Source organism: Corvus moneduloides, chromosome 1, assembly GCF_009650955.1.
Source record: "Corvus moneduloides isolate bCorMon1 chromosome 1, bCorMon1.pri, whole genome shotgun sequence".
In the NCBI taxonomy this organism is placed as follows: Eukaryota; Metazoa; Chordata; class Aves; order Passeriformes; family Corvidae; genus Corvus; species Corvus moneduloides.
The window spans coordinates 28,165,663-28,182,335 of NC_045476.1; the positions used below are offsets into that span (position 1 = coordinate 28,165,663).

The window sequence follows — 16,673 nt, forward strand, 5'->3', positions numbered from 1 at the left end:
TTCAAGGTTAGAATGCAATTTAGTAATTCTAGAAGTAAAATCTTTAAACTCAGAAGTAAAATCTTTTCCCACCAAGTACAAATATTTTAGGGAATTGTTGAAAAATTACAGAGCCTTTCATGTGCATCTAATAGAACTGACAGTTTAATTCCATTTTACAGAAGAGCTTTGCCAAACATTATTTTAGCATGGTCTTAATTTACTACTACCTTCTGTACCACCACCTCAAGGACCAAGAACTAAGCAGGCAATGGGCTCTACAAACACTGATAGTAGAACAGAAAAAAGTGCCCTCTTCTTTTGCTGCCATGAATTGCAAAATTAATGTTTCCTACCAAAAACAAGTAGATCTTTGAAGCTTGTCTTGTAGTTGTCCTGTGCATAAGTCTGGCAGAAAGCATCTTAGCTACAATTTTATATTCTAAAACTTTACATCTTAATGCAGGCTAAGTAACTGTATTTCAATAATGTGGTTATTAAAAGGAAAGCCTTCTTCAGTTAAACAACCTTGTCTCTAGATAGCAATTGGCATCACTGTTTTAACACTTTTTTTCCTGCCAGTCCCTTTGAAAGGAGTCAATAATCTCAGTGTTACCTAATTAAGAAATCTCTTTTGTTAAAACAGTGTGACATGCAGCATGATGAAGATCTTCAAAAATCTAGGTAAGTACCTTCTTGGGACTTGCTCCTCACACCAGTCATTAAGTTTCCTTCTTTTTGAGGCATTAATGGTAAAGTTCTGAGCAGTTTTTGGAAGAGTAAATATTTGTGTTACATACAGACCAATTAGTATGACTTTAGCAGCCAAGCACACAGTGTTTCATTAATGAGGATGAGAAGCTCACTTACTTGAAAGGATCTAATAGTGCTTCGTAAATTGAACTATTTCCTAAAGAGCACTTAAATATTGTTGGGATTCTGGGAAACCTACATTGCTTGCTTATGGGGAAATGGTAATTCAGTATATATATCTTGCGCAACAGCATGGTGTGTGTCAAATGCACGCTATACTTACCACAAGGAAACAAGATTTATTTGTAGACAAGTCTTCACTGCATTTTTCTTTAAGAGTAGACTGAACAATTAGCTCATACAGTGGAGCTAGTTTCAAGCCAGAAATCTGAATTCCTGAAACCAGGTCATTATTTTTATTAGCACATTTTTATTAGCAATTCGGTTATGACAGTAGGTTATGAAAGCTACTATTAAAATCAAACCCAGTGTTTCGAAAAGACAAAAATACTGATTTTCTTTCTTATTCCCCTTTTTTGCTATTGGGAATTTGAGGTAGAGTGTTTAACTTTGCCTGTAATTGTCATATCGTCTTAGAACTTTTGTTTTGCACTGGTTGTTAAATGTTACACTTGGACTGATAGAACAGAATTATGTTCTGCCCAGAAACAACTTTTTCCTCTTGCAACATTAACACTGGGAAGTAAAAAGCAAATAAGCAATGCATAATCACACAAGTACTTAGTCTTAAAAAACAATTATAACATGCCTGTGAGCCTCTGTATCTCTTCAATACTGGATAAGGACATTGGAACAGGCTTATGAAACTTCAGAACAAAAAGAGCTGGCAAATCCATGCTGAGTTCATCAGTCAGTTGCAAAAAAGCAGGATTGCTAGGAAAAAAAATTGTCAGAATGAAACCTTTTTACAGAAATTGCCATAACAAGGACTCTTAGTGCAAGGACACTATCAGGTCCCTAGCAGTTTATTATGTTCCATACATTTTCTGACTTGAAAAATTTTTTGCTTTATAAATGCAACTTTAACAGTTTAAAACATGGTTAATGTGAAAACTGACAGAAAGAAAAAGTGAGACGCAGAAACTGAGTGATGTTTTTTACAAATAATTCTAAAGTATTTTATTTTGGAAAGTTACTTCAGGCTTTCCCTCCAGACAGCACTGAGGTAGAGAGAGATGAGGTGTCAGTACCCATAGTAGGATGACAAACTATTTTGTGTATTTTAGGTGTAATATCTTTCAGTATATGCTTTCTTTACTGTGAATCTATGAAGGACTTGTTTGTTGAATACTAGGAAGTTAAGTAATATTGTTCCAGTGGCTCTTTCTGGCTTCAAATCTATTAATAAATTCATAGTTCAATGCAACTGACACATTTAAATATGAACACAGTACCTTTGAAGTCCATTTGGGAAAACCATAAAAGCCAGAGATTATAGAGGGTGCAGCTATGGAGCATAAAGGCATAAATAAAACAGAGGTTCCTGTTTCAGCAGAGGCTAAATATGTTATGCTGAAGTTAGTGCCAGTGTTTTGTAAATTCATTTCTGTATTGACAAGTATCCAGAGCCTCACCTGTCCTCTCCAGCTCGAGGATCTACAATTAATGGAGAAAGAGGGAGTTTGTGGAGTGCATCTGTGCTTTCAATAGTTACAACTGTTTTTGTTCCACATACCTGGGAACCTGAGGGAGAATGAGAATGGCATTATTTTCCTTGTTTTAGTGTATATTAATCCATGCATGCAAAACATACAATGGTAAGGACTTGGAAGGTCAGGTCCAACTGACAGCCACAGTGGTGTGGGCAGTGAGGAGAAGCTTGCACTGACCACACCCAAAATGCCAAAGTTGCCCAAAGATTATAGCAACAATAGCTGAATCAACAACAAAGAAATGGAAAGTAGTTTCCTGATGGACATTAAAACTGTGCTAAAGTGCATCACATAAACTGTTCTACTAAACTAGAATTTTAAACTTTATTTCTGAGCTTTCATTCATTAACTTTGCTTAATGAAATGGGTACTATTGAAAAACTTTTCATGTTAGTTATTCCTGCTGAAATAGCAGAATAGCTGAAATAGCTTTACCGTGATTTAGTTCTGCTTCCAAAACTTGATAGGGAGAAATGTAAAATTCAATGTTCATTGGGGTGCCTGAGGAATAAAAAAAATAATGGTTACTACACAGGTCAATAGAGGAAATATGTTGGGTACCCTGACACAAAGGTGAAAAAACCAACACTGTAGATGGGCAGAGGGGATTCCTTGTAAGAGTACATCTCTACTTACAATACATGTTCAATATATGTTTTGTATGTCTGTATGTTATCTGAGAATACAGGCAGAGTAAGCCCCTACAGCAGGTTTTATTTATAGTAGAGGATCTTTCCTGTACACAAAGATCAACTCAGTAGTGTTTTTTGATTACAATTCTTTGAATTCAGAAAAGGGAAAAGAAAAAAAAAGGGAGAAAAAGAAAAAAAAAATCACCTCCAGTTCTTGGCACCAGGTGTCCTACTTTTCCATTAAGTACTTCAGTAACTCTGTTTAGATCCTGTGTTCTAGTTCAAAACACATCTTAATTAGTGTTTCCTGCATTGCAGTGCTAGCTAGGCTAATGTAATTTGTAATTTTTATCCTTAATCAAAAGGAGACAATGCTTTCTTGGAAGTAGATTGTATGTCCAGTTACCAAAACACCACAACTTCCACATGTGCATTACTCCTAGGACTTGGGTTTCCACTTCCCCTGTATCTGAGCTGTTTCATGTTGCATTTTGGTGTGCTATTTACCAGAAATTAAGGGGATCAAAAATATTAGAGTGGCAACTGGTTGTGCAAAGAATGAGGACGTAACCTGGATATACTAACTCGAACAGAACCAGTCTCTGACCTCAAATGTGTTCATAGCTGATTACATACAGCCATACATTTACATAGCTGTGTACTAACTCTGCAGTGCATTAACTCACAGCATAGATGGGACATATAATCTATTTAACTTATAAATAATATTTACTGATATATCAGTGACCAGCCAGGATACAGCATATTAGCTCATAGTGTTATTATGCTTCATAAGGAAAAACTGCAAAAATAATCCAAGAGTGTGTTTCAAGTTACAGAAGGCCATACCTGCCAAGGTATGTGTATGTAACTTAACAGGCATAATATCAGAGAAGATATTTCAAAAATCCAGAAGGAAAGCACTACCCTCAACTCTGATTTTCTGAAAATAATGAAAATCCTTGTACAATTACCAGAAGGTTTAGCAAACTCTGTTCCCCATCTATCTGTAATCCTACTCTTTGAAAGGAGAAATGAGAAAAGGAAGGAGGAGAGCTGGCATCTACTACTCCTGATCTAAAACTTGAGGACAAAATGAGATACCTGAACAACAGAACCCCAAAAGTCTATTTTACTTCTGCCACAGGGAGATCTAAATATGACTGCTGACTTTCAGATGCACTGTTTGCTCCCAGTGGGTGGTCCTATGCACACACTCCCAAGCTCTCTAACCAACCAGTTTCCCAGGAAGTCCCTTAGATAAAGCACAGGAGGTCAGTAGATCGTCTCATTTGGTATGTCTGGGGTTGACAAAGGCTTCAAGCTTCCCAGTGGGAGAAAACTTACTAGCCTTCCACATCCTGCTCTATAATTAGATCCGGTTTTTAGTGAAATGAAGGGGTGTGGGTAGAGGTAAAGGGACAAAGACATAGATTATGTTACCTGTCTAGAAGAGACATTGAATAAAGGTCTTTTTCAAGGGCCTGCAAAGCAAGATATCCCTTAGCTTTCATTTTGCTGGGAGAGAGAAGAGACAATTTGTTATTTTTGTAAGTGAACAAAAGTTAGGCTATGGATTTCAAAAGTTTTTCAGTAAAAAATAACTGCAACCTGTTTCCTGGAATTCGATACATATTTGAAAGGTCTTCTAGAATCTTTCCAAAGGCATCATAGTTCTTCATCCTAGCAAAAAGAAATAATGACTATCACACTACTAAATGAGATGGAAAATAACTCTTTTATATGTAACTTGCTAGAAAAGACACCATTTCAGAGTGACAGACGCCCCCTCCTTATCAGATCAAGTAGCAGTACTGATTTTAAATTTTCTTAGAAGATACCAAAAAATGTGAACCTTTGGTTTTGTTTCAAGAAGCACTGTAATTATAGCTGAAATTGGCACTGAAGTAGGCACTACTGAAAGCAATAAATGTACATGAAACACAAATTTGACAGCTCATCAGCTGCAAAATGCTTTTCTGGATGTTCCAATAAAGCTAGTCATATAGTACTACTTCCCTAATACCATCCATGTGTACATTGCTCTTTTCATTAAAATATCAAAACTGTATTAATGCTGCACTTCACAGCACCATGTGAGAGAGACAGACCTTAAATACAACTGATAGATACATCAATTAAAAAAAAAAAAAAATGGTGGCTTGGTTTGTAAAGGAATGGTTCAGACTGCTCAAACCCCAGAATTCCTGTGGATTCTAACTTGCTGTGACAGCCTGGACCTCTGTTCAGACTAACCCACCAGGTATTTACTCACCTGCTTAAGTAGATTTTACATGAGGTTTACAAGTCTTACTAGACTCTGTGGTGCTGCAGTCACACAGACAAGACCTTCCTTCCCTTCCTATGCAGATGTGGCTGCAATGTGGATCAGCAGAGACAAAATAAGCCTGCCTGGACTTTGACATTGGGACAAACCCTTTCAAAACTGGAACGTAAACAAGTCACTCAGCTCTCCACTGTCTCTTTCCAGCTAGACTAGTGGGGAAGCAGGGAAAAAGGAGGGAAGCAGGCATGCATGGTGCAGAAACAGACACAGCACCAGCCTATGCATTAGCTGGCTGGTTCATCTTGATTTTATAGTTACTTTGAGACTCATGGGAAACATTACACATATAACAAACTGCCTTCCAACCAAATAAAATACTACACCAAGAGGTGTAGAAGGGATACTTGTGCTTTGTGACAAATCTTAACAAAACCAGAAAAGCAGAGAAGTAGCACCCACAGTACCAATGGTAACTATATGCCAATGTTCAGAGCCAAACTGCTGGCATTAACATCACTGGAAGTCAAAAATATAGGAAAATACAAGTTCAAGCTTTAAGACATAGATGTTTACACCCATAAAGCTAATATAACTTCCTTTCTGAGGAAAAAGAGGGCTGGAAAAACTGATGATGAATAATATAAAAGAGAGGTGAAACACTCAAGGTCAATGATTATTGTTTCTCTTTTTACCTTCCCTTTCTACTATTTTGCCACAGTATTTAAGTAAGAATCCAATTTCCTAAATACACTCATTATTATTAAAACCTGGAACCTTGATCATATTCACTGAAGAACTTCTAAATAGACTTTTAAAGTGATGGCCTGACCTGGAACAGCAACTATTCAGACAGAACAAAACATGGTAATAAATAAATAAATAAATAAATAGTGCCCTACTGCTACATGAGAAAATTGGGGTCACATCTCTCCCTATATATTTGCAAAGAAACTCAGGCCATGTGACACCACCTTGCTTTCACTGTTGTGAGAGAAGCCTGAAGGACATGTAGTTAAAGTATTTGCATAAGGACAGTACAAAGACTGTTTAGTATTTGATGGAAGGAGGAGAGGAAAAGTAATACCTAGTTCATATCTGTAAATCTGCCAGTTCTGAATTATCATCATCAGTCCATTACCAAAACTATGGGTCCAAGTAGTTCTATAATTCTTGCAATTAAGACAAAGGCCAGTATTACAAGGCTGTGTTTGGCAACTAGAGCCAGTGTATTGGGGATTACTCTCTACGGTTGCTCCACTGAAGCAGATGATTCAGTGGAATGACTTGAGAAATAAATAATCCTGGAGTATCTTTTCAAAATTATATTTGCTACAGTTTTAGCCTTGAATTTACAACTTGGAAGCAGGTAATAATAGTTACAACTTCCCACATATAATGGAATCCAAAAAGGTGTCAATTCTTCTGTTGTTTTCTGGATTCATATTATTTTTCCTGATTCTCTTTCCTTCTTTTTTTTTTTTTTTCCTCTTCAGTTTTTACACTGGAATGGTTCTAGCATCAGGAATTCCTTTCCATTCAAAATGAAACCCTACACATGATTCTTTACCTTAGAAGCTGCACCAAGTCATCACAAACCTACAGGAATAAGAGACAGGAGTTTCATCTTTCTTGCCATCCTTTGTGACACATCTTTTATAAGCATTTCATTAGTAATGATAAGCTTGATCCCCATTACTTTTAAGTAGCTGAATGGTTAGCATAAAAAAACCCCCAACACTCAAAAACAAGACTAACAGTGCAATAGTTAAAAAAAATATTACTATAATAATTGGAAGAACAAAGGCTCTGTGAAAGAGGATAAAATTAACAGAAATAGTTTGTTTTATAACAGTAACAATACAAAATAACAGAAATACTCTTTCCAGAAAAAAAAAATTTGCATCTTGGCCAGTTTTCCTTTTGTTGGTAGTGCTAGAATTCTCTGAATATGCATTTCCATTCTAATGATATTTCCCAGCACTCACTGATCAACAGACCTGTGCTGGTTAGATGAACAATTTGAAATTCCAGGGTTGACTTCAGCTAAAAATAATGGACAAAATTAACTCCAAGGTAATGTAGTAATTTGGATACTTACTGATAAAAAACAGAGTTTATGTTCCCCAACCCCCCACAACAGCTTGTTGTTATACCTTTGATCTGAAGGATTGTTTGTAATCCTGTAACAACTGCAGAACATGATATGTGAACTTCAGGGTGATATTGTATAAATAATTTAATATAAATTTTGCTAGAAAAACATCCCCACTAGTAGAAATACATATACTCCTAAAGAAGTCAGAAGAAAAAACAGAATAGCTCCAAGACATCCATTGAGAATATATATTGCACTACGCCTTGGTAGGAAAATATTTTAAGCCCCTGTTATTTACTATATACTGGTAACATTGAAGTATGAAAATAAAAAATATTTATGCATGATACCACAACATACTTGGAAGGTGGGCCTGTCAGCTGACTTTTACTGTAATACTTAGCACTAGAGTATTTAGTATCTGTAACTGAGTTGTAAGTTTAGGTGAGAGATTCAGATGCCTAAAGAGGTAGCTAGTGTCATGCACAGGCTTGCAAGTGTGACAAGACCAAAAGGAAGTCAAATCCTTTCTGACATGGCAGCTGGAAGCGAGGTGGGAGACCGCAGGGTGGTGAGAGACAGAGAAAAATAATTTTACCACAGGAGCTTCTTCAAAGTGAGCCAACTTTACATCCATCACATCTCCATCTTTCTCCAGCTGAATTTCTACATAAAACATCATTGATGTTATGTAGCAGGCAGTCCCACTGGGGCTAACATGAACAGTAAGTCTGAGGAGAAAAAGGAAAAAAAAAAAGAAGCTTGTATATATAAAAATCCTGTCACTTAAGAAAGGAAATGAGTATAGTTCACTTGGTCGTGGGAAGAGACACCAGGGATGCTTCAAAAATAACTCTTCCTTGGCTCAGATTCTGAAAACTATCCAACTGGGCATGTATTTATGCTCTGCTCTTTGCATTATCATGTTGGTCTGCTCAAAACTATTAACCTCAGCCTGCAGCTTTGGGATGTAGGCATTTATGCCCTCTCTTTACCCAACAACCTCCTCCACAAAGGGCTAATCAAAATAGGCAAATACACTCCATTAGAACACTGAGCTAAAAAATAACATTCTTGACAAGCCATCCAGGTATTCCTCTCTGGACTTGAGGCCATGCTTGCTCATTTGCATTTATACATAAACAAACTTACCCTTTTTGTCTGGATAAAAGTTCCAGTGTGTCCATCACAGAAAACATGGATTTAGCTGCAAAAACCAGAAATGCAATTTAATGAAACTGCAGTGATCAAGAAGTAGAACCAGTATTATCTTGCTTTAAAGGATATGATTTACGTAATGAGAAAATAGTATCTCTTGAATGACTTGTTATTAATGACAACTATTAGTCTATGATTAATAAGTGCTGTTCTGGGTAGAGAATATTCTCAGGCTCTAAGAACAGCTATAGCCTGAAGGCTTAGCCCAAAGACAAGTCGCAAGTCTCTTGTCTCTTGTCCACCTCGGTGTTTGTACATTTGACCTCTTTGTGAAGAACATCAATAGAGAAGGATTGGTAGATTCCACAGAATATTAAAAAATATACTTTCAGTTATCCAACAGATCATTACCATTTAAGGTCTTCTCTATCTTCTCCATGCAAGAAAGCAATGGACCATCTGGAGCATTACTGACAGGCCTCCGAAGTGGGTTATCCTAGCACATTTGTGAAAACAAAAGACAGAGAAGGATTCCTTAAATTACTAGCTAAGAGACACAGCACACAGGTGCCCTGTACAACAAAACACTGGCTATTTGTTTTTCTCAAACACAGAGGTCACCTACGATTGGAGCTATCTCTGAAATGGCAGCACTGAATGGATTTGTGAAGATGCTGTTGTGCAGTAATTACATACCAGATGCCTTTGGAGCAAGGAGCAGCTTTCCATTCCCTTTCCTTTTGAGCTGATCACTAAATGTGTCAGCTAATTTCACTGTGCAGCTAGAGATAAGCTAAGAAAATACTTGTGTTTTTATTTTAGAAAAAGTCTGCCTGAGCAAATAGATCAGTAAGTGCCACAGGAGTACTTTGTTAGATTGGGATACAAGTTTCAGCTGAAGATATTCACTTCAGTAGCAAGCCAACTCTCCCAGTTTCTCTTCAAGCTCTTGTCTGAAAACTTCTCATACTTCACACTTCAATTAATAAAGAACACTTACTGCTGAAGAGTTTTCACTTTGTTCAAATTCAGGACATTGTTTTCAAAGTAAGGCTTCAGTTAAGCATTAATAAAAAGAAGCATGAAAACAAATGGGAATTTTTATACTGAGCTCACAGCAGTTGTGCTAATCTACTCTTTACAAAGATGATTGTTAAATTAGCTACTGGAAGGGCAGGAAGCATGGTATATCACAGCAGCAGAAAGTCTAGATAGCAGATTTCAGACCAGTTTCTAAAAAACAGTGTTTTCACCCAGTCCTATAGGCAATAAGTTGTCTTTACATATCATGAATATGGTAACGATAATGAATGGAAGGTAACCTAAACTAGTAGACAATCAGTACTAACTCCTGAATAGTTAAAATAATGCATGAAACAACCCCTAAAGTGTTAAAATTAGGCAGGAAATTTCTAAAATATATTGTCCTAAGAAAAATGGGGAGCCAGGCTACACTAGGCACCAAGTTTTGCTTGGGGTTATCTTTTGTTTGGTTTTGGATTGCATAGGGGTTTTTGTTTGGTTGGTTTCACTTGTTGTTTTTGAAAGTCAAACAATTTTTTAACTATCTTGGAAACATACTCTTATACTACATATCCTTCTCTCACCTAACCTGTGATTCTTACCATGCAAAAATAAACAAGTTTCAGAGTTTCAGTCCATGGCCTTTGTTGGTATTTTAAACGTAACTGTTCCATTAAAGCATTTGTAGAAATAGCTGTCACAACACCTGAAAAACATGTCAAAATGTTCTAAATATAATGGCAGGTATTTACACTGGCAACGAGAAATGTTGGAAGAGGACAAATGTAAAACTTTGCTAAGGTCATAGATGTTATGCTTCAAAGAAGGAAGTAATAAAAAAATGTTTTACTTGAATTTTGCACATACAGACATCTAATTTTTGTAAGATTTGGACAGAAAAAGGGTAGGGGGAGATTTTTATAGGCAAGTATTCTCAATATTAAATACAGATATGCAGCCCGATCTTCAGTTTGTTAAACAATTAGGCTTTCTTTACCAATGCACAATTTCATGTGTATTCTTAATAAATACCAAGGCTTTGCCATGGACTTAAGATATCCAGATACACCCACCCAGAGCTCATTAAAGTTCACTTTAGTTAGAAATAAAAAATTAGAGATCAATTTTTATGATGAGGGTGTTGAGACATTGGAACAAGTTGCTCAAAGAAGTGGTAGATGCCCCATCCCTACAAACATTCAAGGTCACGTTGGACAGGGCTCTGAACAACCTGATCTAGTTGAAGATGTCCCTGCTTATTGCAAGAAGGTTGGAGTAGATGGTCTTTAAGGATCCCTTCCAACCCAAACTATCCTGTGATTTTGCAGAGGATAATCTCAGTGCAGGGGTTTTTTGGTTTTTTGGTCATTGGGATGGCAAGGAATGAGAATGGGGCTGGGACAAGGAATACATTCAGTTCATCATCTGTCTCCTTATAAATATTCTTTCTGGCCTTACACAGAATCCAGATGTACAAAGAAAGTTTTTTGCTGACATGTGATACTTCCATCATCATTACTTCCATCAGGAAAAAAACAGGAGTGAATTTCCTAATACATCAGTCTGAGATGGGTAGGAAGACTCCAAAGTTATTAATGAGAAGAAATTGAGTCCCACAACATGCCACCCACTTTGCTCTGCCCCAGAAGCAGAAGAAATATTACAAAGGGCTTCTTTGACTTAGTGGGCACAACAGCCACAGAGATGTGTCCCCTTTGAGCCAGAGGCACTGCATGGGGAAAGAGAGATGGACTAGGAGAGGGACATCTATACCCTTTGCATACACCCAGGAGGTATAGTGAGTAGGAGCTGGCAGCAACTTCCTCCTGCAGGGAGGATGACAGAGCAGCAACCACAGTCCCCTATAGATCAGGCCACTTCAGCCAGCTGGAGGAAGGGGAAGCAGTGGACCCCAACCAGCTCTTGCAAGCACACTTGCTGGGAACATGCCCCGACTCACCCATGCCTTCATGCTGATAGAAGGACTGCAACCCACCCTGTATCTCCATTCACACTGCAAGAAACCAAGGCTCCTTTTGTAGCACCTGCAACACAGCACCCATATGTGCTGTGCAAGGCAAAAGTCTTGCTCCTTCAAAAAACTGGTCCCCAGGGGTTAGTATTTGAACTTGAGGCACAGCAACATCATCTCTGCTACTTTTTCCAAGGGGTACCCTGTTGGCCATGTTCTTCCACATCTAAGTCCTAAGGAGAAGGCATAATGTCTATCCCTATCTTTTCAAATGGTGTAGTATTCTGAGACTGAATTTAACTGGGGGACAAAGGCAGCGGGAAGTATGATAGCAACAATCACTCAGCAAAACAGGAAAGCACTCCAAAAGGGACTTTTTAGTGGTGCTTTTTAGTGTAGGGAATTAAAAAAAAGGTATCTATAATGTTTGCATTGTATATGTGCATCCTTTTGTGGCCACCTTAGGTTGCAGTCTGCTTGTACATAGGAATCAGTGCACAATGGCAGTGTGAGGTTCAAGGGTTAATCCTGAACCTTTGTACAGGCACTAGCTCAAAATGTGGTTACTGGGGAATGTCAAGGTCTACAGGCAAGAAGAGCACATCTCCTACATAAACCCTGGGTGGCACTGTTTCAGGACACCTTACAGCAAACTTTCTGCTTTCAGCTGTTATCTGTCATGCTGTAGTACCTGAAAGTCTCATAGCATATAAAATAGATTATTTTTGACTTGTTTGTAGAAACCTGAGTAGAAACTAAATAGTTCATTGGCCTCACTAAGATTACAGAAAAAAACTAAGCATGGGCTTAGGAATCCCAGGAGAAGTGTATGTCAAGCATACTAGTTAGAGAAAGCCACTGCAGCTGAATGAGTTAAATATATTTGCATTTCAGCTTTTACAAAGGAGGTGAACTGTGATTTCAAAAGTAAATTGATGATGTAATTCAAGACTTGTGGCAGATCACATTTCTGTAAAATTATTCGTTTGGTGTATGCTATTAAATATTAATTTGCTTTTTAACCTGACATTAGCAGCGACCATAGCTATAATCATGAGCTTTACCTGTGAATTGGTGCATGAATTTAAAACATGTTTTCAGCATTTCTAGGGGATCATTTTAGCTTAGGTTTGTTTTAATAATCTATCAAAATGTTTTCTGCTGAGCAAGAACATGTACTATGGCCCATGTAAAATAGGTTGCCTCAGGCCAGATCATAGGAACGGGTATGTGCAAATATGACGTACCACAGCCTGGTAGTGCTTAGTATTTTTGTGGCATTTTTCATAAATGTTTGTGCAGAGCTCTTTGGAGTCTCTGTGATCTTGATACTAACTCCAGTGGTTTGATCATGTCCTGAATAAGCAGAAAAGTAAATTATTTGCTGACTGTCTTGAAGAGAACACTTCCAAAACAATGGAAGAAAACATGCCACAGCGTACCTTGTCTGCATAATAGCTGTTCTGCAAATAAACAGAGGACTTCAAGTTTAATTAGTCACAGTACAGTATGGCTGATAAGCCTAAAATACAAAAAAATTAAAAAAGCCTTTTTCATTGTGCTCAAACATATGTATTTAGGTAAATGAATTTGCATCATTTTTCCAGGATAGAGACTGTGCCAAATTTTCATAACACAAATATTTCAAGATAATTATTAGCCTTCACTTAAAATTGCAGGATTGGCAAAAAGCACATATAAGAAACAGAAGCTTATGCATTATCAGAAAGTTCCTCAGAATAAGGTGCTGTTCCACTATTCAGAACTGTCGTATCAAATTACTGCACTCAAGAGATGAGTTAAGAGTAATGAATAATTAAAAATGTTCTAATTATAGCTTCTCAGGCATATTAAATACACAAATGTTTAACTGGGTCAGTTCATGGGGAAAAAAAAAACCAAAACAACAAAACAACTGGACATGCATTATCATGAGCATAGAAAATAATCAGAATTAACGCATGAATCCTGCATGCCCATCCGCTCTGGATTAATCTCTCTTTGACTGTTCACCAAAAACTGCTGCTGAAAGAATCCTTCATGTGCCCAGTTACTAAATAAGTTGTCCCCAGAGTAAATCCTCTTTGGCTCTCAAATAATTGCAGGTTATCTTATTCCCTTTTAAAGGGCATGCTTCTTAAGGCACCTTTTGAGAAATTATTACTACTTGGTTTATTTTTGTCATGGTTGTCTGCATCTTGCTAAATTCCTGACTCTGTAATATGCTTCACAATGCATGGCCTGGGCACATGGTGTTTCATATGAAAAATAACATTTTGTAATTTCATAGTTCTAACATTTCTGATGATTTTTCCATTTCATTGAATGGTAATTTGTTTTTCTGAGAAAGAGTCTGTTGGGGAAGATGAAACAGGAAAGCCTTATAAATATGATTGCCTGACAAAAGATTTTGGGAATATGAAAACTACAGGCGACATCGAAATGAAAGCCACTTTTGAAATACCAAGTCTTAGTTACTGAACAACTGGAAAACAATGGTATGGCCGACTGAAGGTGGACTCTTGATGGAACAATACCCTCGGCTTGCAGACAGGTCCAAGGGTCAGAGCAGACCCTACTAGCTCAGCAGAAGGGGTCCAAAGAGTAGTTTTTAGAAGTTAAGATGTAACACTCTATGGTAATATAAGAACTCTTATAGGCTGTATGTAAATGCTATAGGATTTGTATCTTGTATTAGATTGGTTAGTGACAATTAGAATATTCAATACAGAAGATGATTTATTGTATTGTAACCAGGACTTCACACACTCTTACTACACTCTCTCTCACAGACACTCTTATTCCTCTCTCTCTCTCTCTCTCTCTTTCTTTACTTACCCGCTTGCTCTCTTGGGCCTGCTCCAAGCTGCGTCTGGCAGCTCTAAGCAGTGCCCCTATACCCACGCCCTTTGCAATAAACCGCATGTTCCAAGATCTGACTTCAGAGATCTCTCGTCTCCGTCCGTCCCAACCGTCCGACCCACCCAAAGCTCCCGCAAGAGTCAACATATTTCTCATTCATATTATTGCATGAATTCAATTATTTTTTTCAGTGAAGATACTCTAGATTTATTATAGAACATAAGAAACCTTGGCTTACTGTTGATACATTTTAGTGACAGCATTTCAGAAAATATTCCAGGTATTTCATGATCAGTGCAACATTGGTAGGTTTTTTTTGTTTCTGGTTTCTTTTGGCATACTGAGGGTTGCTTTTTTTCTATTAATCCTATATCTAGTCTTGATTCTTTTTCATCTACAGAATAAAATCAAAATAAATCACCAGCAATATATCTTTACTGGCCTGCATCCAGCACTTTATTGGAATTGCATCTTTCCAGAAGCCCTCAGCTGAACTGCTGACCAGAGAAAACAGTGGCTACATAACAGCCCACAGTAAGTCTAAATACAGAATTGGGGCCTGGGGCAGTCTCTGAAAACCAGTGGTTCCAGCTAGAACTGCAGGATGTGTAAGAGATGTTGCTGTAAATATGAGGTCAGAGCTAAAAGTGTGTTCTTTCACAAAGTGCCATGGGATTTTAGAGTGATCAGCAGTGACAGAACTATAAAATGGGCACATAACTGGAACATGAATTGATGTTCACAAAAAATGATGAGCATTCAAACAATTCCTTTATCTATCCTAGGTGCTGTTCCATCTAAGGCAGAATAAACCCAGTGCTGCTTAACTTTTATCACCTATAGCTTAGTCTGATAGGGTCTATAGTTTATGGCTTTACAACCCATAAAAACTACAGTATGCTTTGTTATCTTTCCTTCAGTCTCTACATCATGTCCACAGTTACAGAGTGTGAATATTTAGCTCCTGAGAGTAACATCAGAATGTTGATGGGTGCATTTTATTTCACTACAGCCATATAGACTGAGCCAGTTTTACTTCACTACTTACTGAATAGCACTTCTGGCACTTAGTCTGAGACACTTAGCATTGGCAGGCTTTGACTATTTCCTCCTCCTTCACTGAAAGTGATTAAGATCCTTCAAAGCCAAAGGCTGTATAGACAAACATCAGAAAAATAGGTTCATAGCAAATGACCATGGATGTAGAAACACATTGACACAGACAGGGCATATCTTTTCCTCATAGTCAAGATATGACTAACATTTGATTTCTGCTTGACATTAGCAATATAATCTCCAAGTAGTTCTTGTCTAAATATTTTCCCAAAGGCCCTGGATCCATGTGACCACAATTTAAATAACCTCATGAACAAACATGTGAGGGCTGCCTTCACGTGTGTGCATTTTCTCTTTAGACAGTTTCATAGGACACCATGATTGCTATTCATAACTGAACATTTGTTTCTTTTTCTACATCTCTTATCTTCCTAAGAGTCTTCTGATCATTTTTGTAACTAAAATCAGGTGTTGCACCATCCTTCATGTTCTTCACTGACATCAGTCAGCATGAAATCAATGGAACCCATCACTTGAGAGCTGCCACAGCTCTCCTTCAAGAGAGAGATAAAGTGAATGTAGCTGACACATAATCTGCACAACAGGGCAAAATTATGCTGAAGGTCTACATTGAAAATGTTACTGGTAGAAGATGGGGGGTGGAGGAGGAGGGAGGGAGAAAGGGGAGCTAAGAATTAGTTGAGGAGCTGAAAATAATGATAAGCACTGAGGAGATCACTGTTGTAGCGAAGAGGTGTAATACAGAAAGAGAATAATTGTGCTTAAAGCAGCTCTCCACCAGTATGTCTCAAAGCTAACCACACAGGAGCCAGCTTTAATTATCTTGTTTTTCCAGACTGGGATGCAGAGAGATGGGGAGAGAAAGTGACTCCTGAAAGGCTGGCCACAGAACTAGGAACCAGACTGCAATTTACCTGACTCTACTCTAGCACATCCCCATTAGAAGTAAGAATGAAACCAGCAATGAAAGAAAGAGGTGGAGAAAGTGACTAGAAAATCACAAGAAAAAGACATGGAAAAAAATGCGATGTAAGTATGAAACCGTATCAAATATGAAAAACAGAAGTAACAGAAAAAGAAGAACATGAAGAGCAGAAAATACATAAATAGGAAAAGATTCAATAATTACATAGACAACACTAAAATTTGAAAATGATACAAA

At 37.6% G+C, this 16,673-nt stretch overlaps 2 protein-coding genes across 7 annotated transcripts in view; one reads left to right on the forward strand and one right to left on the reverse strand.

Annotated features, from left to right (window-relative positions):
• YAE1 (YAE1 maturation factor of ABCE1) overlaps positions 1-14,865 on the forward strand; it is a 24,291-nt gene extending 9,426 nt beyond the window's left edge. Inside the window, exons 5-6 of one of the 5 annotated variants that reach the window (XM_032103382.1) lie at positions 626-663; positions 6,818-10,233. In XM_032103382.1, coding sequence (XP_031959273.1) covers positions 626-663; positions 6,818-6,869 — 90 coding nt within the window. In that variant the 3' untranslated portion in view covers positions 6,870-10,233. Of the gene's footprint in view, positions 1-625; positions 10,234-14,834 lie in introns of those variants that run through there. The other 4 variants (XM_032103389.1, XM_032103411.1, XM_032103402.1 and 1 more) reach the window with 4 other exon arrangements.
• LOC116441444 (mediator of RNA polymerase II transcription subunit 1-like) overlaps positions 1-16,673 on the reverse strand; it is a 26,320-nt gene that overhangs the window by 3,277 nt on the left and 6,370 nt on the right. Inside the window, exons 2-13 of one of the 2 annotated variants that reach the window (XM_032103347.1) lie at positions 10,203-10,306; positions 8,989-9,073; positions 8,572-8,626; positions 8,018-8,150; positions 6,892-6,920; positions 4,649-4,720; positions 4,481-4,555; positions 3,243-3,313; positions 2,841-2,906; positions 2,328-2,436; positions 1,502-1,626; positions 1,016-1,128 (exon numbers count right to left, since the gene is read on the reverse strand). In XM_032103347.1, the coding sequence (XP_031959238.1) occupies positions 1,016-1,128; positions 1,502-1,626; positions 2,328-2,436; positions 2,841-2,906; positions 3,243-3,313; positions 4,481-4,555; positions 4,649-4,720; positions 6,892-6,920; positions 8,018-8,150; positions 8,572-8,626; positions 8,989-9,073; positions 10,203-10,306 (1,037 nt within the window). The remainder of the gene's footprint in view (positions 1-1,015; positions 1,129-1,501; positions 1,627-2,327; positions 2,437-2,840; positions 2,907-3,242; positions 3,314-4,480; positions 4,556-4,648; positions 4,721-6,891; positions 6,921-8,017; positions 8,151-8,571; positions 8,627-8,988; positions 9,074-10,202; positions 10,307-16,673) is intronic. The other variant, XM_032103350.1, reaches the window with a different exon arrangement.